The sequence below is a fragment of the Bos mutus genome, chromosome 1, assembly GCF_027580195.1.
Source record: "Bos mutus isolate GX-2022 chromosome 1, NWIPB_WYAK_1.1, whole genome shotgun sequence".
Lineage (NCBI taxonomy): Eukaryota > Metazoa > Chordata > Mammalia > Artiodactyla > Bovidae > Bos > Bos mutus.
Genome location: NC_091617.1, coordinates 150,850,730 through 150,875,527, shown reverse-complemented (window position 1 = coordinate 150,875,527; position 24,798 = coordinate 150,850,730). Strand labels below are relative to the sequence as shown.

At 43.7% G+C, this 24,798-nt stretch overlaps 1 protein-coding gene and 1 long non-coding RNA gene across 4 annotated transcripts in view; one reads left to right on the top strand and one right to left on the bottom strand.

The window, feature by feature from the left end:
- The window catches only part of LOC138989372 (uncharacterized), a 97,494-nt gene that overhangs the window by 23,088 nt on the left and 49,608 nt on the right, over window positions 1-24,798 (top strand). For 2 of the 3 annotated variants that reach the window (XR_011465566.1, XR_011465565.1), the window contains one exon: window positions 1,218-2,158. This is a non-coding gene — a long non-coding RNA (uncharacterized lncRNA). Of the gene's footprint in view, window positions 1-1,217; window positions 2,159-2,817; window positions 4,420-24,798 lie in introns of those variants that run through there. The other variant, XR_011465575.1, reaches the window with a different exon arrangement.
- KCNJ6 (potassium inwardly rectifying channel subfamily J member 6) overlaps window positions 11,509-24,798 on the bottom strand; it is a 91,609-nt gene continuing 78,319 nt past the window's right edge. Inside the window, exon 2 of the mRNA XM_070377372.1 lies at window positions 11,509-11,834. Coding sequence (XP_070233473.1) covers window positions 11,509-11,834 — 326 coding nt within the window. The remainder of the gene's footprint in view (window positions 11,835-24,798) is intronic.

Sequence of the window (24,798 nt, the reverse complement as noted above, 5' to 3'; positions counted from 1 at the left end):
CATAGCTTTATCATATGATCCAGCCTTCATGTTCTTTGGTATTTAACCAAATGGAAAAAAAAAAAAACCCAAAACCGATGTCTACATAAAAAACCTGCACACAGATATTTATAGCAGCTTTATTCATCATTGTCAAAACTTGGAAGCCATGAAGACGTCCTTCGGGATGTAAATAGGTAAATAAATTGTAGTTCATCGGGACAATGTGGGATTATTCAGCCCTAAAAAGAAATGAGCTACCAAGCCATGAAAAGATGTGGAGGAACTTAAATGTGTATTGCTAAATGAAAGAAGCTAATCTGTAAAGGCTATGTACTGTATGATTCCAACTATATGTCATTGTGGAAAAGGCAAAACTGAGGAGACAGTAAAAAGACTAGTGGTTACCACGGTTTAGAAGGAAGGAGAGATTAAAAGGCAGACCACAGGTTTTTAGGGCAGTGGAGCTATTCTGTATGATGCTACCATGGTGGATTCAGTTCATTATATGCCACACATTTCTGAAAACTCAAACGGTGTTCAATGCCAAGAGTGCACAACGCCAAGAGTGAACCTTAATGTAGACGACTGGACTTTTGGTCATGATGATAAATCAACATAGGCTCATCAGTTGTAGCAAATGTCACCACTGCTGGGGGATGTTGATAATGGGGGAGGTTGTATACTGTGGGGACAGGGATATACAGGAAGTCTCTGTATTTTTCGCTCAGTTTTGCTGTGGACCTAAAGTTACTCTAAGTAAGACAATAAAGTTTGTTGATTTGGAAAAAAGATGAGAAAACAGTTTCAGAGCAGTTCATTGATTTAGTCCAGACCATCTGGCCCTTCTGGGGATGGAACCAGGGCCTGAATCCTACTCTTCCTCAGACTGAATCCAGGTTTCCTATGTACTAGTGAAATAAAAGGCTGCTTCCTGACCCACTGCTTGTGAGTTCAGGGCAATGTATGGTATATTTCAGAAAGAATACCACAGTGGTGGTGAGAGGGGCAGGGGAGAAGTGGCTTTGGATTTCTGGAAATTCACTTATGTGGACCAGCTCATAACTGATTGGGAAGGATGTGTGTGTGTGTGTGTGTTAAGTGCTTGTATATTTGTGTACATGTACGTATGTATGCGGGGAAGGCGGTGTTGCATTTGTCAGCTGATGTGTTAGTTATGAAAGACTGAAAACTCCCACTGCATTGTGTAATGTTTAGCACAATCTTTTTTCTTTTAGAAAAGGAAAAAGAAAAATCACATGAAGATACAAACAGGAAGCACAGAAGAGGCCACACATCTTGCTGGTGCCTGTTGTAATCGTGTTAGAAAGTAAGATGGAAGTCAAACTGCTCGGGTCGTGATAAATTCTCACTTTTCCCCTAGCACCCCATTTGAATGTGGCCAGATGACCAAGTGAAGTACAGACTCTGGGATCTGGTCTGGTCTGACTTGCAGAGTGTGGGCATGACTTAGAGATTTGAACATTAAGACCTTCCCTCTAAAAGCAAGTTCTCATTTTGAGCATCACCGCCTCCAAAGTTTCCCTGAGGTCAGTGTCCAGTGAGATTGCTATAGAGATGTTTCTGGCTAGCATAGTTTATTCCAGTAGGAGTCACCGAGACTGACTGAACTGAACTCTAAAATCTTCAGAGCTAAATTCCACTTCACCTTTCATGCTGATGTAAAGGAGTTTTGGAGAAGATGCTTGAGAGTCCCTTGGACTGCAAGGAGATTCCCACCAGTCCATCCTAAAGGAAATCAGTCCTGAATGTTCATTGGAAGGACTGATGTGGAAGCTGAAATTCCAGTACTTTGGCCCCCTGATGGGAAGAATTGACTCATTTGAAAAGACCCTGATGCTGGGAAAGATTGAAGGCAGGAGGAGAAGGGGACGACAGAGGATGAGATGGTTGGATGGCATCACCGACTCAATGGACATGAGTTTGAGTAAAGTCTGGGAGCTGGTGATGGACAGGGAGGCCTGGAGTGCTGTGGTCCATGGGGTCGCAAAGAGTCAGACACGACTGAGCGACTGAACTGAACTGAAAGGAGTTTTTCTCAGGTTCAAAGCCACACGGACAATGGCAAGTTCAAGGAGAAACGATGTTGAGAGGACTTTGCATCCTGGGGGCAAAAACGAACCCTTCCGATTGGAAAATCGGTTTTCTAAAAAAACTTGTAAGTAGAATTTAAAAATCTCTTTTGTTTGTCCTTGAGTTTATTATTGAAGCACTATTTGACTACTTGTTTTGGACCAAACTTTATCTTTTATGTAGAGATTAATAAGATGGAGGCTCTTTGGACATATATCAGAAAATGTGAATTTAGTTTTGGTTTTGGGATCTTTTTAAAGGCAAATGTGATTCGACTGCAAGAGCGTGCACATGGGGATGATGGCTTGAAGAATAAGTTTTTAAGGAGCCTTTTGGCCTCCTAAGTGTGTGCCATCGTAGGAATGTGAGATAGGAATACGTCACACCCATCATGCTGAATAAATACCCATTTGCCTGGGCACTGCCCCTTGTATCTTCAGTTCCCCCAAGGCTATCTCCAGGAGGAGCACTCCTGGGGAGCCTCAGCTTTCTGGGGCCTCTGCCACTTCTCATCAAAGACTCCATGGAGCGGTCCATGCTGGTAGGCTGCACTTGCCATGGCAGCAGCCATGAATGATCTGGGTAACCAGGCACCACATGGGGGCCAGGTTTTTCCCCAGGGCACAGTCTGTGCAGACGGTGGCAGAGGAAAGACCACTGTTCACAGGCAGGTGTCTGAGTCACCATGTCAGAAACCTGCATGCGTGTGAGAGCTCACCGTTGTTCCTGCATGGCTCGTTTTAGATGAAGAATCATCGGGCTGAATAAAGATATTTGTAACTATCTTTGGCAAGCTGGCCAGCCTCGTCACAAGGACAAGAAAATTGCCCTGGAAAAGTCCAGCTTTCTCTTGGGCACAAGACTTCACTGATGTTCCATTCAGTAATGGGCTGATGTCAAAATGCCCAAGCATCACACTTGAGCCCTCAATGTCTCATGTCTACGGGGTATGAGCAAAATATTCTACGTTTTGGTCTCAGGTAATCCGACCATGAATATATTACGTGTTCAATTAAAACTGGTGGTAGACAATGAAGTAAGAGATAGGATTAACCCCAGTAATGGGCTTCCCACGTGGCACCAGCGGTAAAGAACCCGACTGCCAAAGCAGGAGATGTAAGTGAGAGATGTGGGTTCGATCCCTGGCTCAGGAAGATCCCCTGGAGGAGGACATGGCAACCCACTCCAGTATTCTTGCCTGGAGAACCCCGAGGACAGTGGAGCCTGATGGGCTACAGTCCGTGGGGTCTCAGAGTCTGACACGACAGAAGAGACTTAGCAGTCACACAATGGGTTCTCAGTTGCTGCTCAAGAATGGAATGAATACTCAGAGGAAGGTGCTAGGAAATCTGGCTTTTGGAGGTTGCTGAGGAAGGAAATTCAGAAAGAGGAGCTGGGTAGAGTGCTTGGATGACCATTTGCAGTGATGTAAAAACTCTGTGGGCACCTGGGGGACAGCTTAAGTTGGGTCTCCAAGTGTGGCAATCCAGACATGTTCCTTGCAAATAAAAAGAAGATCCTTGACTTTGCTGTCACATTTGGTGGCTCTTCCAGAGGAAGGGAAAGAGATGCAAAATTTTTTGATCTGGCTGGCATTTTTTTTTTTTTTTTTTGTTGTGGGGTGGATTTGAACACATCAAGACTCCTCACTTAAAAAGAGGGGACAGGTCAGATCATCTTGGGAGATGGCTGAAATTGCTGGATGAGGCAATCAAGTATGTACTCTAGGCCCAGGGGTACCAAAACGCGACAATTTCTAGAGGCTGAAGAATTAGGTAAAAAGCAAAATAAAGCAGTGAGGTAATCAACACGGAAATGAGAACTCTCTGGGACTTTACGCTTTCTTTTTTATGTGTTGCTGCTGCTGCTAAGTCGCTTCAGTTGTGTCCGACTCTGTGCGACCCCATAGACAGCAGCCCACCAGGCTCCCCCGTCCCTGGGATTCTCCAGGCAAGAACACTGGAGTGGGTTGCCATTTCCTTCTCCAATGCACGAAAGTGAAAAGTGAAAGTGAAGTCGCTCAGTCGTGTCTGACTCCTAGCAACCCCATGGACTGCAGCCTACCAGGCTCCTTTGTCCATGAGATTTGCCAGGTAAGAGTACCGGAGTGGTTGCCTACTGCTTAATTAAGCAGTTGCCTACTGCTTAATTTTGAGTTACTTATGTTAGGGGCATCCCTGTGCACAGGGGACTCAGAAGGTCTTATTTCAGTTCTTCTAGGAAGGGTTATCATCTCTGAGCCACTTGGGTGCTCTGTGGGGTCAAGAGTGCTGGCCAAGTCAAGCTCAAAAGATGCAGTGTTCCCAGCAGACGCTTCTGGGGGAGTTGTCATCAGTTAGATGGGCAGAAACCAGGACTGGAGGGAAGGACTCACCCACAGAGGTGGTGAATATGACTAAGGCTTCTGCACTACCCAAGGCTGAGCCAAGGGGCAAGGGAAGGTGTGGTTCATATGTGTCCCCCAAGTCAGCCAGGCTGAGAGATGATGCCAGAAAGATACTTGCTATGATGGAATCTGTGAACAGTATTCCAACTCTTTCTCTAAGCTGCCCGGTTAAACACCTAGAGGTTCTAATCTCATAGCTGTTGGGAACCCAGATCTCTGCCCTCCAGCTGATCCAGTTCTGCTAGCTGTGTTTAGCTGTGATAGACCCAGCGTTGATGTACTCCATAAGGCATTCAGTTTGGACTGGGGTGTTAGTAACCCAAGATTCCATCTTAGGCTCCTGGGATGTCTTGTTCCTCTGGTTGGATATTTTATGTTTTCTATTAGAACTTTAGGTATGATGATGCATTAGGTGCTTATTTTACTAGTGCCTGTTGGTAGCAGATATTTACACTGCCTGAGAGAAACAGCCCTTCATGTTCTTATAAAGATTGACTGGTTGATATCACAGCATTCATGATTGGTGTTAATACAGGGGGTGGGTAGCCTTAATCTTGAAATGGTCGATTATACTTTTGGAGCAGAAACAATTTAGTTCCCTGAAATCAAGCTCTGTTGCCTATGTGGTCACAATTCTCTAACTGACCACAGAACACGTTAAAATGGATGTCTAGGGGTGTGGTGTCTAAGAATAATTTTTGAGTACCATTTTCACTGGTGATAAATCTCAATCACTTAGTCATGTTGCTACTTCAGTGAGCTATTCTTTTGAGTGTTAAAGTATTTTTTCCTCCTTCCCCCATCCCTCTTCTATTTGAATGAGGTGGCTGCATGAAGCTTTCTTTCACCCAGGTAATGGGGCCAAGTAAAAGTTTGACTCCTTTTCACATTTACTTAGGTTTTATGGTGCTGAACTTTGAGATATTTTCTCGCCTCCTTAGTTATTACGCTGTTCCACACAACCGCGAGATTGCAAGCTTTTTGCATGATTGCAGATCCCATCACCTAGTTTCAAACACAGGACCAAATCCATCCCAGTTTCCATCATTTACCTGTCAGCAATGCAATATCACAATAATTTATTACAAAAATTTTTCTTTCCCACCTAACTTCCAGGAAAGCACTTGTAAGAGAACTTGATGTATTTTTTCAGTAGAACTAAATGGGAGAAAAACCTGGCTTGGCTGACTTATGTCTGGCTTTGAAAATGTTCCCTTAGAATGCAAGTGAGTTCAGTCTGGTGATACTAAAGAGTGTCATTTAATATTGATTTATCTCAAAACCCCAATGTCTGAATTTCTTCGATCCAATATTTCTGTAGTTACCAGTCTTTATCTTGTACTTCAGATTCAGAAGGCAGCAAACAACACACCAATTCTTTTACTACACCTCTGTTTCTTCCTGAGCATTTTTCCAAAGGACCTGTTTGTTTTTATTCACATGTTAACCTTTTAGCTGAGTAGCTAGAGGGAGCCAGAACATGTGCAACTAAACAGGAGTGGTGGCTCAGGGTTCTTATCATATTGATCAACTGTGGGCTAGAAGAACCTGGCAGGGAAAGATGGAGAGACAGCTCAGTAGTCTAGTTAGTTCTGTTCCAAGAAGGCATGAGAGGGAAGGCAGGTAAGTTGGGGAATTTGTTTGGACATGTGGCAACCACTGCAAATCCAGGCCATCCCACTCCACAGAGACTTGGGACCCAACCATTTCCGTATTTAAACTCCTGTGAATATCAGTGAAGCAATAGCTCAGTGAAGGAATAACTGGGAATTCTGATAAAAAAAATCACTCATTAGTTTTAATTTTTAATATAGTAGTTTTACCATATCACTTTCTGAAGTTGCCACTGAATCTTGCCTCACTATTTACTCTATTTTCCACCCTTGGGGAAATGGTTATAATAAGGAAACAGTTTTTCTTTGAGACTCAGCTCAAAGAAACAGACAACTGTGAAGCAGTTCTCTCTCATTAAAAAATAAGTTATTTTTCCTCAAATAAACCTATGCACAATACTGGAAATAGATTTACCCTGGAAAAGATCATCATTATTCTACGTTGCCCAGGAATCTTTGAACAGTACAGTACAATATGCAATAGTATTTAATGGTACTAATAGTATTTAATAGGACAGTGCTGGGATTGGCAAGCTTCTCCTGTAAAGGGTCAGATAGTAGATACTTTAGTCTTCTGGCTATGGGCCCTCTGGCTAATTAACTCAACTCTGCTGTGTATTGTGAAAGGGGTCATAGCAACACATAAGCAAATGGGTGTGCCTGTGTTCCTAGAAAACTTTATTTATGGATACATAAATTTGAATTTGATGTAATTTTTACATGTCGCTAAATATCCTTCGCTTTCTTTTATTTTGCACGTGGATTTGAGACCAGGATCTGTAATTAACTGGACTTGCGGCCTCAAGGATATTACTCAGCTTGCCCAAACCCTAGTTTTCCATCTGTAAAGTGTAAATTATAATATTCAAGCTCTCATGGTAGATGAGAATTAAATGAGATAATTCATGAAAGTGCCGTGAATGCCCCAAACACTACACAGTGTAGGGGGTTCTGCTGTTTTGTTATTATCGTCCAGACTGCATTTTGTCAAAATCAAATAGTAGCCTGACCAAGTTTTGACTTCTAGATGACACTACATCCAGAAGCTCTCTGAGGTGCATTTTACTCCATTTTGAATTAAAGGATGACATTTGCATAAATACAGGTTGGCCATAAAATCTAGAAACAAGATGTTATTAATTGACTCTGTTGTAATGCAATATCAATGAAACATTTATTAGGTATCTACTGTTTATATTTTTTTACTTCATAGCCATCCACTGACAAGAAATGATAGACAAAGCTCACCATCTGTGTAAACATTTAACTTTCAACTGCCCTTTGGACTCTTTTGAATCAGAGCATCACCCGAGTCACGGCAAGACTGAAAACTAGTCAGACTAGCTTGGCAAGCTCTTTTGGAAACGACTATATTTTATTTTATTTTTTGTCTTGAATCACTTAGCTAACCAAAGTCAAATAATTTCACATTCTTTCGGTGAGTTCAAATAGTTATTGAATGGAGCTTTTGTCCACTGGCACCCACATTCATAAACACTTTCTGAATATCCCAAAGATAGTGACTTCAACCTAAGTACAAAAGCAAAGGGGGAGAAAAGTAAGAAAACTTAGGGAGAGAAAAACAGGAATGTTGCTTGGAAACTTCAAAACTTAGGCTTTTAAATAAAGTCATAAATATTTTTAAAATTATAGAGTATCATGAGAAATAGACATTTTAGAGCCTTCGTTTGGTTAAACCGGCAAGAGAAAATTGTGCTTTAGAAATAGGCTGAACTTTTTAGATACAGTGGCTGGAATTAATATTCAGGAACATAAGATACTAACCTAAATCGATGGAACTAGAACTGGAGAATGAGGGAAACAGCAAAGAGAGGGTTGGATGGAAGAAGGGGGTGGGGAAAGAGACATTTCCTTCCCGCGGACCTAGAGTGTCTATGTATTGGACCAAACCAGGCCAGAAGGCCATATTTTGAAGAGATTGAAAAGCAATGACCTGACCTTACAGGGATCGCAAGGGTGTTAATCCAAAAGAGTATAGTCTGCCCATGGGACATCTAGAAATATAAATGATTTTATTCGTTACATAAAGCTGACATAAACAGGTGGTCTTCTAGTTGGAAAGCATGTTGGGGTGGGTGGCAACGAGAATCTGAGGGTCTCAGCAGCCCTTGGGGAGGTCATGCTTCCAGCTGAGTCTGTCTTTTCTCCAGATTGGGGTCAGCTGTGGCAAGTTGTAACCCTTTAGTCTAAAATTCTTATCTGGCTAATGATACAGCCATGCTTTTATGGGAAAGGGACTCAAATATGCTGCCGGACAGATCAAAATATCATGTTGAGAGTGATCCTCATTCATTATGAATATTGAAGGATTAAAATAGGCTTATTTATTTCAATAATGCTGGATTTCCTATGGAAATAAACAAGGGACTGAGTGATCGGAGACTGGATATGGTGGAAGAGAATGGGTAGAAACTGTAGTCAGCTTTGCTGGACTGTCAATGAAAAACACCTTTCAATACTTGCTACTTAGAAAATTCAGTCTTAATGAGCTTCTTTCAGTTCCAAATCTTAACAGTTGACACAAAATACACTGTTAAACTGTGTTAGCAACAATTGTAGAAAAATAGACATGTTTGATAAGGACATTCTAATAAAAGGTTCTTCTGGAGCATCATCATTTATAGATTCAGAGGCTCACATTACAAAAACGAGATTTGGTTCGTGTTCCATCTCCAACCACATTGACACCAAAGACAGTGATAAAAGGGGAAAGGCCTCACACATGGGTGTCCTGTCACAGACACAGAACTGACACTGTGTCTGCCCAAAGAGTTGCTAAGGCTCTTTGCTCAGTTGTGTGCAAGGGGCCCCACCCCAACCAGACAAGTCTGTGTTTTGTCCTTCAAGTCTTAGTAAAGCATTTGGAAAGGCCCGCTGAGTCTCCAGGAGCTACGTTAGCAGACTTCTTGCAGCCCCAGCTGATCTTGCTTTGTGCTACCACGCCTTTCCCTGCAACTCCTGGTGCTGCAGGGTTAGCGTCCCCAAGGCAAGAGTGCCCTTTCTAAGGCTACAGTGAGGTAAGGCCACAGTGCCTCCCTACAGCCTGGCAAGAAACACACAGGGCTCCCTCCTCCTCAACTACAACCTCCTTTTTGGAGTGTGTGGAATGAAAAAAACTAACACATAGTCAATGCAAAAAGTGAAATGTTGGCAAAGAGGCAAGAGCTACGGCCAACAGTTTTGTTTTCCATATGATCAGAGCCAAGACGTAATTGTCTTGATAAAAGGTGTCAGAAGTGGGAGAAGAGAGACACCCTCCCTCCCCCGCCATGTCAAACTTAGGAGTTACTTTCCTTATCTCTGGGACATGCTTTTTAGTACACGAGGTCCCCAAACTACAGTGAAGGCCTGTGCTATCTGGTTAGGGAAGGCAAGGGCAACAGGAAGGGGCAGCTAGTTTGAGCTCTGCAACCTCCACGGTGCAAAGCCTCAAACTGAGCACAGCTGTAGGAGCTGAAAATGAACTTGGATCCAGTCAATGAATATCTGTGATGGATGGTTGTGTTAGGGAACACACAGGTTATAAATGCAAAATTAACACGAAAGGATCTGTTTCAGTGCAAAATCTCCACCTGCCCTTGAGGTTTTGTCTAAGATTCTCTTCTTTCTCTTATTTTTTCATTTGAAATATTTTTCATTTTTGAAAATTAGATTTTCAGTACAAAATATTGTTCCTTCCTTCCCTCCTTCTCTCCTTTCTTCTTTCTTTCTTTTTTCATTTACCTTTGCAGATTAAAACGAATTAAGACTGTCATTTTTTTGGTCATTTTCTTTGACTGGGAGACACTTTGAATTTATAGTCTCTAACCTGTGGCATACTCTAGAGCGATTCTTTATTAGACCATCACTAAGACTGTTGATCTAATCATTGAATACTGAGCTCTGGTAATGTCATCATCATCATCATCATAAATACCAATGCAAGGAATTCTGACGGCTAAGCCCCTAGGTACAGGAAGGGTGTCAGATGGAGTCAAGGTGTGTGAGAGCAGTGATTGTAATATACTTTGCCCACTGCATGCCATCGTGAATTTCATGACTTTAGACCCAAACCATCTTTTACAAACTTACCATGTCTCGTCTTTAAACTGTGTTTATAGAGTGGAAACAGTAGGAGAGTCAGTGGTTTTGTAGAAGAAAACGTTCTCAAACTACGGTTCTACAAAGGGCGAAACTCACTGGAAAAGCATCAACACATCACTGATGGGAATTCCCTGGTGGTCCCACGGTTAGGCCTTGGCACCCCTCCCCTTGCAGGGCCCCAGGTACAATCCCTGGTCAGGGAATGAAGATCTCACAAGCTTCGAAGAGTAGTCACCCCTACCCCTCCACCCCACCCCCCAAAAGAAAGAAGGAAAAAAAACCCACACACACACAAGAAACAAAAAAAATGCACATCATTGGTGGCATGCCAGAGCATGTTCTCCTCCTGAAATTCTGCCCCAAGCTAATCAGTGAGGTCCTTGTAGTCTTAAAAAAGAGACCTCAGTTTTGTAAACATTTCACAGTATATCAGCATATTGGTGATGAGTTTTGCCATCTACTGGACCTCCAAACTTCCCCCAGACCTATGGCTTATTAGAGTCAACGAAAGGGGTCAGTGAGGTACCCAAACGGCTGCCAGTCTGGGACACAGAACGAAGGCCATGCACTAACGGGCCAGCGGTCGATGGGATCAAAGAAATCCAGAAAACAGAGACATCAGAACAGAAATGCCTACTGTACTTTGGGGATCATTTTTTTAAATCTTATTTCTAAAGTTATATATCTAAACCTACATTGATTTTACATCTATGTACAGTATTTAGAAGTTGTGTTCTACAGTACTTTTGTACATGCTGGGTTTTATTACTAACTGCAAAAGAAAATAATTACATAAGGCATATATATGTACAGTGCTTTGTCTTCACCTCACCTGGGTCCTATAACTGCAACGCCCACAGAGGGCAAGCACCTCGCCCCGTGGATGAAATTTATTGAGATGTGTAAAACGGAGGGCTCGACTCCATGTCTCACTGCATGAATGAATAGGCACCAGAGACCTTCCTCGTCATATCCCAGGGAAACTCTTTGATGTACTCTTTTGAGTGATCTGCTATTTTACAACACATGCAGGGGAGTAGCGTAAATCTCTAGTCAGATGTGCCCTATCCCGGGAGGAGACCAGGCTGGGGCCACAAATGAGGGCATATATCACCTTAACCCAATCTGCAAGCTACCTCGTCAATCTGAATTAACTGAGAGGGCAGGTAGATATTTTACACCTTGAAGATTTGTTTCCTGGTAATGCCAAACTTAAATATAAGGAAAGAACAGAGTAAGAGACAGAAAAGAAAGAGAATGAGAGACAAGGGAAGGTTTCGGGGGGTGGGGCGTGGGGTTGGAGAGGAGAAGGGGCAGCCCCGGGCCCGGGGACTAAACTTTGGATTCATTCTCTAGGTTTGCCACGTCACCATTCCTCTCTGTCTGCTCCTCAGGGTTCTTTTCCTCCTCCTCAGTCTCCAGTTCTGCGTGTTGGTTGAGTTTGCTGGAGACAGACCAGCTCAGGGGCAGCTCGGCCCTGCTGGCTAACTCGGCCAGCTCTTTGGCACTGAGAGATGGGGTGCTGGTCTCGTAGGTCTCGTGGAAGCTGTTGTAGTCGACTTCGTAGAACCCATCCTCCAGCGTTAGGACAGGTGTGAATCGGTACCCCCAGAGGATCTCACTGGTGATGTAGGAGCTTCGAGCTTGGCACGTCATCCCTGCAGAGAGAATAGAAGCATTAGTGTGTGTGTGTGTGTGTGTGTGTGTGTGTGTGAGTGTGTGTGTGTGTGTGTGTGCAGGCTTCCCACTGACCAGGGGGCTCAGGGAGTTGGGCAGTACTGCTGCGTGTAGTGTTGAGACTGTGACCTGCATAGGCTGTTGTAACAGGGAGGAACAGATCTGACTCCATATTTTATCTGCTTCCTTTAACCTTTGCACTCTGTTGTTTTTGCTGCAACTTACAAATGTTGCCGATAGCCTGAAATATACAGGAGACCCCATTTTCAAACTTCTGATCTTTGAAGGCATAACATTGTCCTATTGGTATAGAGACAAAAAGTTGCAGAGCAGAGAATAACATTTGTCCTGCTGGAGTTTACAGGAAGGTCATGACCTGAACTATGTGGACAGTGGCAAGAAGAAAGGATTCCCGCTCTGAGAAGTTTGATGTTTTCGAACTGTGGTGCTGGAGAAGACTCTTGATAGTCCCTTGGTCTGCAAGGAGATCCAATCAGTCCACCCTAAAGGAAATCAGTCCTTAATATTCATTGGAAGGACAGACGCTGAAGCTGAAGCTCCAATACTTTGGCCACCTGATGCAAAGAGCCGATTCATTGGAAAAGACCCTGTTCCTGGGAAGGATTGAAGGCAGGAGGAGAAAGGGGTGACAAAGGATGAGATGGTTGGATGGCATTATTGGCTCAATGGACATGAGTCTGAGCAAACTCCAGGAGGTAGTGTAAGACAGGGAAGCTGGGGTTCCCTGCTGTAGTCCATGGGGTCCCAAGGAGTCAGACATAACTGAGCAACTGAACAATGACAACCATACACCCTCCCCTTTTAATATAAAAGGAGCCTGAATCCTAAGTCAGGTAAGATGGTTCTTTGGGACACTAGTCCATCATCTTCTTGGTTTGCTGGCTTTCCAAACAAAGACAACTCCTCTCTCGATTTACTGGCCTGTTGAGCAGTTCAAGCTTGGACTCGGTAACAGTGCCACAGCTAAGGAGATGTGTTTCCTGTCACAGACGTCTAGTTGTTTCTATATGCATGTGCTCTCCTGCAGAGTCCCAGGGAGCAAGGTGGGAGTCCTGGCGCACAGCAGGCAGTGCTTGCCTGCGAGGTCACACGCACACGGGGGGGCACACTCATGTGGCTGCACCTCGTCCACGTTTTGCTCCAAATTCATCTGAGGTCATGACTGCGATCTGACATTGCTTTCAGAGGCTTAGCCTGAGTCCCACTGGGATTTGAGTGCTCTAGCCACAGACTTAAAGAAAGTTGACATATGAACTACACTTACATGCCCTTAAGCTGGAGGCCTACATCCCTGACACGTAGGCCATGACAGTGGTTCCCCAAATAAGGCTGGAAAGGAAACCCATCCGAGTCTGCACTTTCCCTAGGACTAGTGGAGGTGTCTTTCAGCTCATGCAATAACATAACAAAGTCGCTCCCCACCTCACCGCCCTTCCTGCTTATAGACAAGAAAACTTTTTCTAATTTGCACAAAAATGCCGTGTGAGCTACTGGCAGCCCAGGAGTCTGGAGTCACTTCCTTTTACATGTGAAAAGGCAGAACAAGGGAAATCCCACCTGTTACCTTAAGGAGAGAAAACCAGGCAACAGGCTTGGGGTGAGATAGGGGAATGTCATTGGTGCATTTTTCTGCCCCCACGAGGTCAAAGAATTCTCTTATGAAACTTCTCAGGAACTGGAAGCATTCATTCAGCCATCCCTTCAGGTCTGATTTTCCCTTTAGCTCAGTAAGCTCAGTGCTAAAAGCCCATCCTGTTTTTAGGGGCCCATGAAAACTTTTATTTTCTTTTAAAGTCAGAAGAAAAAAAGAGATTTCAGATAGAAGAAAATATTAATATATTCATCTCTATATAAAGTATATTACATATTCAGTGGACATGAGTTTGAGCAAACTCCAGGAGACAGTGAAGGACAGGGAAGCCTGGCGAGCTGCAGTTTATGGGGTCTCAAAGCGTCGGGCATGGCTGAGGGACTGAACAACGAGCAACAACAGCATATCACATATTATGTGTGCAGCCCGCTCAGTCACTTAAGCAGAGTCTGACTCTTTGTGATGCCATGGACTGTAGCCCGCCAGGCTCCTCTGTCCCTGGGATTTCCCAGACAAGAATACTGGGGTGGGTTGCCATGCCCTCCTCCAGGGGATCTTCCTGACCTAGGGAGCGAACTTGTGTCTCTTGCATTGCAGGCAGATTCTTGACCACTGAGCCACCGGGGAGGCCCTCATTACATATCATATGAAGTAGGTTATATACTTCATACATATTATATCATGTAATTCTATAAAAATATAGCTAAACATTTAAAAAATGGAATAAAGAGACCGTAAAGGTGAAGCTCTGTAGGACTCACGGTATTCCTACTGCCTCCTCGTGTTCATTCATCCAGGGGAGCAACCAGTCACTCACATATTGTCCGTCAGGACAGTTAATAACATGCATTAAGCAATTGCTTTATGCTGGATGCAGTTGGGGTAAGGAGAATAGGACACAGGTTTTACACAGAAGGGTTCAGATCTACAAAATATTCCCACAGCAGTGCATTGATTTCTCATGGCTAAAAGAAGAAAAAGATCCTAAGAATCGGGACTTAAGGAGGCAGGGACTAAAGGACTGACCTGCTGCAGCTGGCAGAGTCTGAGCCCGCACAGTCCTCATTTAGCCCTTTGCTCTTCCTCTGACCCTCCAAACTGAATGCTATCCTTCTTCGATGTTTTCCTGACTCGCCAATGATTTGGTCCCCTCACCCCCTATGCCTCTAAAACAAGTTTACAAGGCTACTAGGCATTGCAAAGCAAAGAACAACAGCATCTTGTTTTCATTTTTCAAAGAATGTTTCTCTTTGGAGTTAGCAAGTCTTTCGCTGTGTTTGGGAGTCTTGGGGGAAGGCAGGTGATGGCAGGGTTATACAGGCTCAAAGTGAGGCGCAGACAGGAAGTCAAAAGGAAAAATGATAAAACAACTATAACTTTTTTCCCATAAAAGAAGCATATGTTTATTTTAACATGACTAGAAAACAGAGACAGGCACATAAAATAATATCCACCCAGATTTTCATTTCTGGTTATGTAAATAGCCAAATTTACATACAGACTGGTTCCAAATAGGAAAAGGAGTACATCAAGGCTGTATATTGTCACCCTGCTTATTTAACTAATATGCAGAGTACGTCATGAGAAATGCTGGGCTGGAGGAAGCACAAGCTGGAATCAAGATTGCCGGGAGAAATATCAATAACCTCAGATATGCAGATGACACCACCCTTATGGCAGAAAGTGAAGAACTAAAGAGCCTCTTGATGAAAGTGAAAGAGGAGAGTGAAAAAGTTGGCTTAAAGCTCAGCATTCAGAAAACTAAGATCATGGCATCTGGTCCCATCACTTCATGGGAAATAGATGGGGAAACAGTGGAAACAGTGTCAGACTTTATTTTTCTGGGCTCCAAAATCACTGCAGATGGTGACTGCAGCCATGAAATTAAAAGACGCTTACTCCTTGGAAGGAAAATTATAACCAACCTAGACAGCATATTAAAAAGCAGAGACATTACTTTGTCAACAAAGGTCTGTCTAGTCAAGGCTATGGTTTTTCCAGTAGTCATGTTTGGATGTGAAAGTTGGACCATAAAGAAAGCTGAGTGCCGAAGAATTGATGCTTTTGAACTGTGGTGTTGGAGAAGCCTCTTGAGAGTCCTTTGGACTTCAGGGAGATCCAACCAGTCCATCCTAAAGGAGATGGGTCTTGGGTGTTCATTGGAAGGACTGATGTTGAAGCTGAAGCTCCAATACTTTGGCCACCTGATGCAAAGAGCTGACTCATTGGGAAAGACCCTGATGCTGGGAAAGATTGAGGGCAGGAGGAGAAGGGGATGACAGAGGATGAGATGGTTGGATGGCATCAGTGACTCAGTGGACATGGGTTTGGGTGGACTCCGGGAGTTGGTGATGGACAGGGAAGCCTGGCGTGCTGCGATTCATGGGTCACAAAGAGTCGGACACGACTGAGCAACTGAACTGAACTGAAAATAGCCAAATGGAACTAGAAATTAAAAATACAACGATTAAAATTAAACTCTATATGTTAAATTTATATTAAAATCAATCAGTTTCACATCTGACTGGAATTGGTTGAAGAGAGAATCAGAAACTTGAGATACAGGTGTGAAGAAACAACGCAGGAAGCAGCCAAGAGGATGTCCTCGGCAGTGATGGGGAAGGGACTTCTGAAAACCCTCTCCTCCATGAAGGTAACGAGAACATTCGGAGAAATTGACAAGACAAATTCTTTAAAACTCTGTAAATAAACTCCAGGAGTGTTTGTTCAAGAAAAATGGCGGAATCTCAGTAAGAACCCTGAGCTTGGCAAAGTTTCAACGTCCCCCTGCTCAGCTTATGTTAGCCTTAAAAAGCAATAGCTTGGGCTTCCTCTGGGGGCTCAGTGGTAAAGAATTGACCTGCCAATGCAGAAAACATAGGTTTGGCCCCTGGTCCGGGAGGACCCCACTTCTGAGGGGCAACTAAGCATGTGAGCCACCACTGCTGAAGTCTGTGCATTCCAGAGCCCATGGTCTGCAAGCAGAGAGGCCACCACAATGAGAAGTCCATGCACGGCACCCAGAGAGTGGCCCTGCCTGCTCCAACTAGAGAAAAAGCCCGGCCATCAGTGAAGACCCAGCACAGACAACAATAAAAAAAAACGCACAAACAACAAATCCAGTAGCCGGCAATTGTGGTGCAAAAGAGCAGTGAGCAACTCCTGGAGGGGTGGGAACGGAATTGGAGCTCTTTCAAAGTCTCATGTTCAGAACTGTCATTATGTGAAGTTTCTAGCAGTTCCCTTGGAGAAGGAAATGGCAACCCACTCCAGTGTTCTTGCCTGGAGAATCCCAGGGATGGAGGAGCCTGGTGGGCTGCCGTCTATGGGGTCACACAGAGTCGGACACGACTGAAGTGACTTAGCAGCAGCAGCAGCAACAGCAGCAGCAGCAGTTCTCTAGAAAGCCCCGTTCACAAAACATGTCTCTTTTTTGACCAGGCACAGATCTTGCCCAATGAAAATAGCTTTTTCCCTTGGGTCATTTGTTGAAAACAACCAGTGGCTAAATTTTGTACTCCCCTTTCCCCAAATACATATGTTGTTCCAACCCCCCAGAACCTCAGATTGTGACTGCATTTAAAGATAGGGTCTTCAAAGAGGTAATTAAATTAAAATGAAGCCATGCAGGGGTGTCCTAATTCTCTGTGACTGGTGTCATTACGAGAAGAGATTAGTTATACGGACAAGGACAGAGGAAAGACTATTTGAAGACACAGGGAGAAGATGGCCACCTCTGTTCACAGGCTGAGCAGAGAGCAGCCAACCTTGCCAGCGCCTTCATCTTGAGCGCCTCACCTCCAGAATTATGAGACAATGAATTTCTGGTGTTTAAGCCTCCCAGTCTGTAGTGCGTTGTGATGTCAGCCCTAACAAATGAATGTGCGTATTGAATTTCAGTGGGATAGTCAAATACATTTTCATAGCACCACTTTAATAAGATTTTGTTGTTGTTCAGTCACTGAGTCACGTCTGACTCCTTGCAACCCCATGGACTGCAGCACGCAAAGGCCTCCCTGTCCTTCACTATCTCCCATAATTTGCTCAAACTCATGTCTGTTGAATTGGTGATGCCATCCAACCATCTCATCCTCTGTCATCCCCTTCTCCTCCTGCCTTCACTCTTTTCCAGCATCAAAGTTTTTTCTAATGAGTCGGTTCTTTGAATCAGGTGGCCAAAGTGTTGGAGCTTCAGCATCAGTCCTTCCAATAAATATTCAGGCTTGGTTTCCTTTTGGATGGACTGGTTTGATCTCCTTGCAGTCCAAGAGACTCTGAAGAGTCTTCTCCAACACCACAGTTCAAAAGCATCAATTCTTCAGTGTTCAGCCTTCTTTATGGTCCAACTCTCACATCTGTACATGATTATTGGAAAAACCATAGCTTTGACAATATGGACCTTTGCTTTGTCAGCAAAGTGTTGTCTGTGCTTTTTAATACTCTTTCTTGGTTTGTTACAGCTTTTCTTCCAAGGAGCAAACCTCTTTTAATTTCAAGGATGCAGTCACTGTTCACAGTGATTTTGGAGCCCAAGAAAATAGTCTGTCACTGTTTCCATTTTTTTCCCCATCTACTTGCCATGAAGTGATGGGACCAGATGCCATGACCTTAGTTTTCTGAATGTTGAATTTTAAACCAGCTTTTACTGTGTGTAGACTAGATAGCTAGTGGGAAGCTGCTCTCTGGCACAGGGGGCTCAGCTCTGTGCTCTGCGATGGCCTGGAGGGTGGGATGGGGGCGGGTGGGAGGGCGGCTCAAGAAGGAGGGGATATATGTGAGCATAGAGCTGATTCACGTTGTACAGCAGAAACTAACACAACAGTGTAAAGCAAATCTCCTCCAATTTAAAAAAATGACTAAGTGAGATTTAAACAAATGCTCATGGATGCTTTTCCAAGTTTTATCCATCTTTTGGTGTCCTAATTCATTGTAGAAGAGACAAAAAAAGAATATGAATGTATTTGTCTAACAGTATTAAAAAGTATTTCTAGTGTAAGCCGTGAATTTTCATTTCCTTCAGAAAGATCCCTGTCTTACATATTGACATTGGTCCCAGTCCATTCTTAGAAAAAATGTGATTTTTACTGTTGTTGAAAAAATAACCAAATAAAACCCACTAAGATGGAGCTGCCAACATTGCATCAGTGTGTGACAATGGAGCCCTTGTGATTTCCAGCGTCCCTTAACTCAGTGAAGTGTGACTGACCCTGAGAACAATTTTTCATGGATTTTGTTTTAGGCTTTGGAATGAGTGTGAGCAGAGGAGGCAGAATTTTATTTCTTCAATAAGGAAGATGAAATATGAAAAGCATACAAACATTGGCAACACTGATAAAGGAAAACAGGAATGATGAATGTATATGCACCACGCAGGTCATTGTTTAGATACCGTGTATCTGTATATGTGGGCTTCCCAGACGGCTCAGTGGGGAAGGATCTGCCTGCCAAGCAAGAAACCCCAAGTGGGTTTGATCCCTGGGTCAGGCAGATCCCCTAGAGGAGAGCATGACAATCTACCTCAGTATTCTTGCCTGGGAAAAGCCATGGACAGAGGAGCCTGGCGGGTACAGTCCATGGGGTCACAAAAGAGTCAGACACGACTAAAGAGTCAGACACGACTAACAGCAACAAATCTATACGTACATAGAAACAATAAAATAAGAGGAGACTTTCTTGAATCCAGAAAAAAAGAAGATTCAGTGTATACGCAGTTGTGTTTGTTTTTCGTATCAGAAAGATCATTACATTATCCTGAGGTAGGTTTCTTAAGCCAGCGAAATAATCTGTGGAAAACGAGATACTTCTTTTGTCGAAATGAGCAAAACCTGAAAAATCTGATCTCCAAGTTGGGGGGCACAGCCTTTACTCTGGGCTGTCTTGCTGTTTGCATTTCTAATTCTTATGCTTGTATTTGTGCTGTTTGCTTTATCTTGAATGCCTTTTCTTCAGCAGCATCTTGTTTGTCTTATCAGAGCCGATTTATTATCTCCTTTTCTACCTCCTCTGGGACTGATGGGCTTCCCTCATAGCTCAGCTGGTAAAGAATCTGCCTGCAATGCCGCAGACCTTGGTTTGATCCCTGGGTTGGGAAGATCCCCTGGAGAAGGGAAAAGGCTACACACTCCTGTATTCTGGCCTGGAGAATTCCATGGACTGTATAGTCCATGGGGTCGCAAAGAGTCGGACATGGCTGAGCGACTTTTTCACTTTCACTGGGACTGACCCCTCTTGAATTAGGACTGGGAACCCAGGGCTAGCAGGACAGACAGCACAGTGACATCACATCCCAGCCTTCTCACAGCTTCTGCAACTCAGGCTAAGCTTCTGGTTTCTTTGTCATCTGGTGCCCTTGTTGGATTGTGAATGCCTCGAGGTTTCTTTATCTTTTTTTTTTATCTCCATACCATTTAGCAAGTCTTTCACTGTAGGACAGTCCTCTCAGATACCTGTTGTTAAGTGAAGAGGATGGACCTAAGGAACTCTAGAGAAATGTTGATTAGAAATGTCTGACATGTATCATTAAATTAAAAGATGGCTTGTGGTCCTTAGAAAAGAAAGTGGGAAATTTTTGCTTCCTGTGTTATATCAGATTATCTGGGAAGGACTCTCAGCTACAATGTGAACTAGATACCAGAAAATTACAAACATTTAAATTTTATCCAAAGTAAGTTCAATAAAAAGTAAGGGATGGGATTTCTGGGCTTGGTGAAGATGGAGTCAGTTCAGCCTTTCCTTCCCATTGCTTACAGCCAAGACTTCTGGACAAAATACAAAACCAGTCACTTGCAGACTCTGGAATGTTACCACTAGGGGGCTGATAAGGGTTTAAAAGTCAACATTCAGAAAACTAAGATCATGGCATCCAGTCCCATCACTTCATGGCAAATAGAAGGGGAAATAATGGAAACAGTGACAGATTTTATTTTCTTGGGCTCTAATATCACAGCGCATGGTGACTGCAGCCATGAAATTAAAAGATGTTTACTCTTTGGAAGAAAAACTATGACAAACCTAGACAGCATATTAAAAAACAGAGACATTACTTTGCCAACAAAGGTCCGTATAATCAAAGCTGTGGTTTTTCCAGTGGTCACGTGTGGATGTGAGAGTTGGACCATAAAGAAAGCTGAGCACGGAAGAGTTGATGCTTTTGAACTGTGGTGTTGGAGAAGACTCTTGAGAGTCCCTTGGACTGCAAGGAGATCAAGACAGTCAATCCTAAAGAAAACCAAGCCTGAATATTCATCGGAAGGACAGATGCTAAAGCTGAAGCTCCAATACTTTGGTCACCTGATGCAAAGAACTGACTCACTGGAAAAGACCCTGATGCTGGGAAAGATTGAAGGCGGGAGGAGAAGGGGATGACAGAGGATGAGATGGTTGGATGGCATCACCGACTCAATGGACATGAGTTTGAGTAAGCTCTGGGAGTTGGTGATGGACAGGGAGGCCTGGCGTGCTGCGGTTCACGGGGTCACAAAGAGTTGGACATGATCAAGTGACTGAACCAGCAATACTTTGTAACATAATATGTGACATACATTATTTTGTACTTATTAAGTACTATATTTTAAAAAGGGCTTCCCTGGTGGCTCAGACGGTAAAGTGTCTGCCTGCAATGCGGGAGACCTGGGTTCAATCAGTAATTCCATTTTTTTTGTAGTATTAGCCCGCTTATCTTTTGTGCAAGGGCCCTTCTTGTTCTGTGTTTTCAAAACTGTTTTTTTTTTTCCTTTTTTTCCCTTGAAGAATAGTTGATTTACAATGTGTTAGTTTCAGGTATACAGCAAAGTGATTAAGTTATATGTGTATATATTCTTTCCAAAGTATTCTCCAATGTGGTTTATTACAAGATACTGAACAGGTCCCTGTGCTATAGAGTAGGTCCCTGTTGTTTATATGAACTTACTCTTTTTATGTAAAGAATTGGAAACAGTAGGAAAGAATTGTGACATAATCTAATCTATATAATTCTGCTTTGTACTACCATTTATGGGTTTCCCTGTAGCTCAGCTACAGGTGAAGAATCTGCCTGCAAAGCAAGAGACCCTGGTTCAATTCCTGGGTCAGGAAGATCTACTGGAGAAGGGATAGTATACCCACTCCAGTATCCTTGGGCTTCCCTGGTGGCTCAGATTGTAAAGAATCCGCCTGCAATGCAGGAGACCTGGGTTTAATCCCTGGGTTGGAAAGATCCCCTGGAGAAGGGAACAGCTACCCACTCCAGTGTTCTGGCCTGGAGAATTCCATGCAGTGTACAGTCCATGGGGTCCCAAAGAGCTGGATTGTCATTTAAATGTTTTCGAGCATCTGTTGGCTCAAAATGGCTATAATGATTTTCTTGAAGCTATTCTGTTCTCAGAACTGCTAACCACTATTTTTTCGGGTGATATTTATTAAGTGCAGCCCATGTGCTAAGTACTGCATTCCTAGCCTCAAGGGATGAACAGTCCATCTTTCATTCCTGGAGCAGTTCAGCCTCAGATATTCTGACTGGCACTTTCAGAAGTGAAGACCCTGGCCTAAAGCCCAAGGACTCATCAAGACCAACATCTGATTGGATCCTACTGGATCCGATTTGGAATGTCTGGTGGGGGTGGGGAGGGAGGTTTGGTACCGCTGGGGTCTAACCTCCATTCCTGTCTCCTTGGCTCCATGGTCTAGCTGGTGGAGTTAAACGGAAGTGCGTGATTGTGTTTGCCACCTTTCAACTAACTTTTCATGCATTTTTGTTTCCTTGACAGTGAGTCAGAAATTAGGTCTCTGTAGAGTAGAATGCCGCCTACTCAGCCTCCTTGACTGCTTTCTGTGCAAATAAGCCTGGGAGATGCCACCGCTGAGCGTCAACTCAGAGGAGGGTGAGATGAAGTCGGAGACGGGGATGCGGTTGGAAGACTTGTGCTCTGAATGACAGTCTCCGTTTCTTATTCTGCATTATCATGTCACTGTCACCTTCATGGCACACTTCTAAGTAGTTGCTCTGAGCTGGGGCTTTCTAAGGCCTTTACCGTGTCTATTTCACTTAATCCTCATACCAGTGCTGTGAGCAGGTGCTGTCACGTACTCTTGTTCTACAGGTGAGGAGACTGAGGAGAGGAGATCACTCACATCCCATCCCTGGGGAATCTGGCCTTGCCATCTCAAGAGAAACAGCTGGACACTGACATTACAAGACAGCATGGAGGCCAGCGGGGTCAGAGGAGAAAGGGCCTCTCAGCGTGTTCTTGGGCCAGGCAAGCCTTTTTGACTTTGTGCTTGAGAAGGCTGCTTGATTTCTGCCAAAGCTTGTTGGGTCTAAGTTATTTCCCCAAAGCCCAAAGGGCTGTGTGTGTGTGTATGTGTGTGTGTGTTTGTGCTTTAAAAAAATCATTGCACTTAATTTCTCTACTGAGAACTTCTCTGCTGTGTGTTAGTTGCTCAGTCATGTCTGACTCTTTGCAACCCCATGGACTGCAGCCCTCCAGGCTTCTCTGTCCATGGGATTCTCCAGGCAAGAATACTGGAGTGGGTTGCCATTTCCTTCTCCAGGGAATCTTTCTGACCCAGAGATTGAACATGGGTCTCCTGCATTGCAGGCAGATTCTTTACTGTCTGAGCCAATTTCTGGTTAATCTTCCAAGAGTTTAACTCACTTGGAAGCAAATAGAAACAGCTCATCTCTTTTGGTGGTGTTACCTTCCTTGAATAAGACGGTGTTAGAGTAAGGAGTGGTGAAGGAGGCAAGGCTTGGTGGTGGTGTTGAACAGAAAGCCTGAAAGCCAGGAAACCAAGCTGAGGCCCAGCTGAGGGATCTGTTAAGCCCTGAGCCAACACGGGTAAGGCCCTGCAAGATGGAGATTTAACACAGTCCTATTTTTAGACTCATGGTGACAAATAATGACAAGAGACGTTTCGTGCAGAATAGCAATACGATGAAAGCCATCCTCAAGAGAGACCCCTGAAAAAAGCCAGAAGTATTCTCTTAGTAGATAAAAAATGCAGCACAAAGGCCTGGAGAATGTGATTCCAATGAAATAAGATGAAATAAGATGGATATGAACCATCTTCACCACTTTGGAATTCTGTAAAATAAATCTAAATTGCCAATGCTCAGAAACAGAGAATTAACTGCTGACATTTTGCCTTTTTATTTCAAATACCAGGCTATATGATGCAATGTTTTCCTTGACTCTTGGTTCTCATTCTAATAAACCTGCACTGAATTAGTGCAGTGATAAAGTGTTCTGCACTAATGTTTATAGGTCTTCGTGTGGAGAAGGATGTTGGTGATTTACCGAGTCCAGTGTCAAAAAGAAGCAGAATAATCTTGCCATAACAGTGGTTTTAGTTCAGGAGGCTCAGCCAATTGCTGATCATTTAAATAACAAGTCCTGCCTTATGTTCAGGTTAAAAATACCTTCAGTAAACAGTTGTGCTTTTTCTGTTACTGAAGTAACTGAATGGCCAGTAAAGTTCATCTCTAGCTACACAAAAAGATATTGAAATGTACTTAAAAAAAAAAGTGTCTAAAAAAAGACATTCTACATGTGTACTCCTAATCCTGCCTTCACCAAGTTCAGTTCAGTTCAGTCGCTCAGTCGTGTCCAACTCTTTGCGACCCCATGAATTGCAGCACGCCAGGCCTCCCTGTCCATCACCAACTCCCGGAGTTCACCCAAACCCATGTCCATCGAATCGGTGATGCCATCCAGCCATCTCATCCTCTGTCGTCCCTTTCTCCTCCCGCCCCCAATCTGCTTTCACCAAAGTAGCTGATAAATTCATAAATCAAGTATTGAATTAAGTAATATACATTATTTACTGAGTGTTTATTGTATGTGTCCATGTGTGTAGCTCCTTAGTAATGTGTGACTCTTTCCGACCATATGGACTGTAGCCCGCTAGGCTCCTCTGTTCATGGGCTCCTCAGGCAAGAATACTGGAGTGGGTTGCCACGCTCTCCTCCGGGGGATCTTCCCGACCCAAGAACTGAACCCATGTTTTATGTGTCTCCTGCATTGCAGGCAGGTTCTTTACCGGCTGAGCCATTGGAGAAGCCTGTTTATTGTCTGCCAGGCACCAAATGCTTTACATTCGTCAACCAATAACACCTTACAACAGCCCTCTTAGGTGGGTGGTGCTACGATATCTATTTTACATAGAAGCGAACTAAGACAAAGAGAAGAACCTCCCTCTCTTGTGTCTCCTGAATTGGCAGGTGGGTTTTTTACCACTAGCACCACCCGGGAAGCCCTTGTAACTCCCGTAAGTGCCTTATACTTAAATTTATGAAATAAAATGGAGGGTGGCTGAATCATCATGGCCAGAGGATGTTGCCATTGGGTGTTGTAACT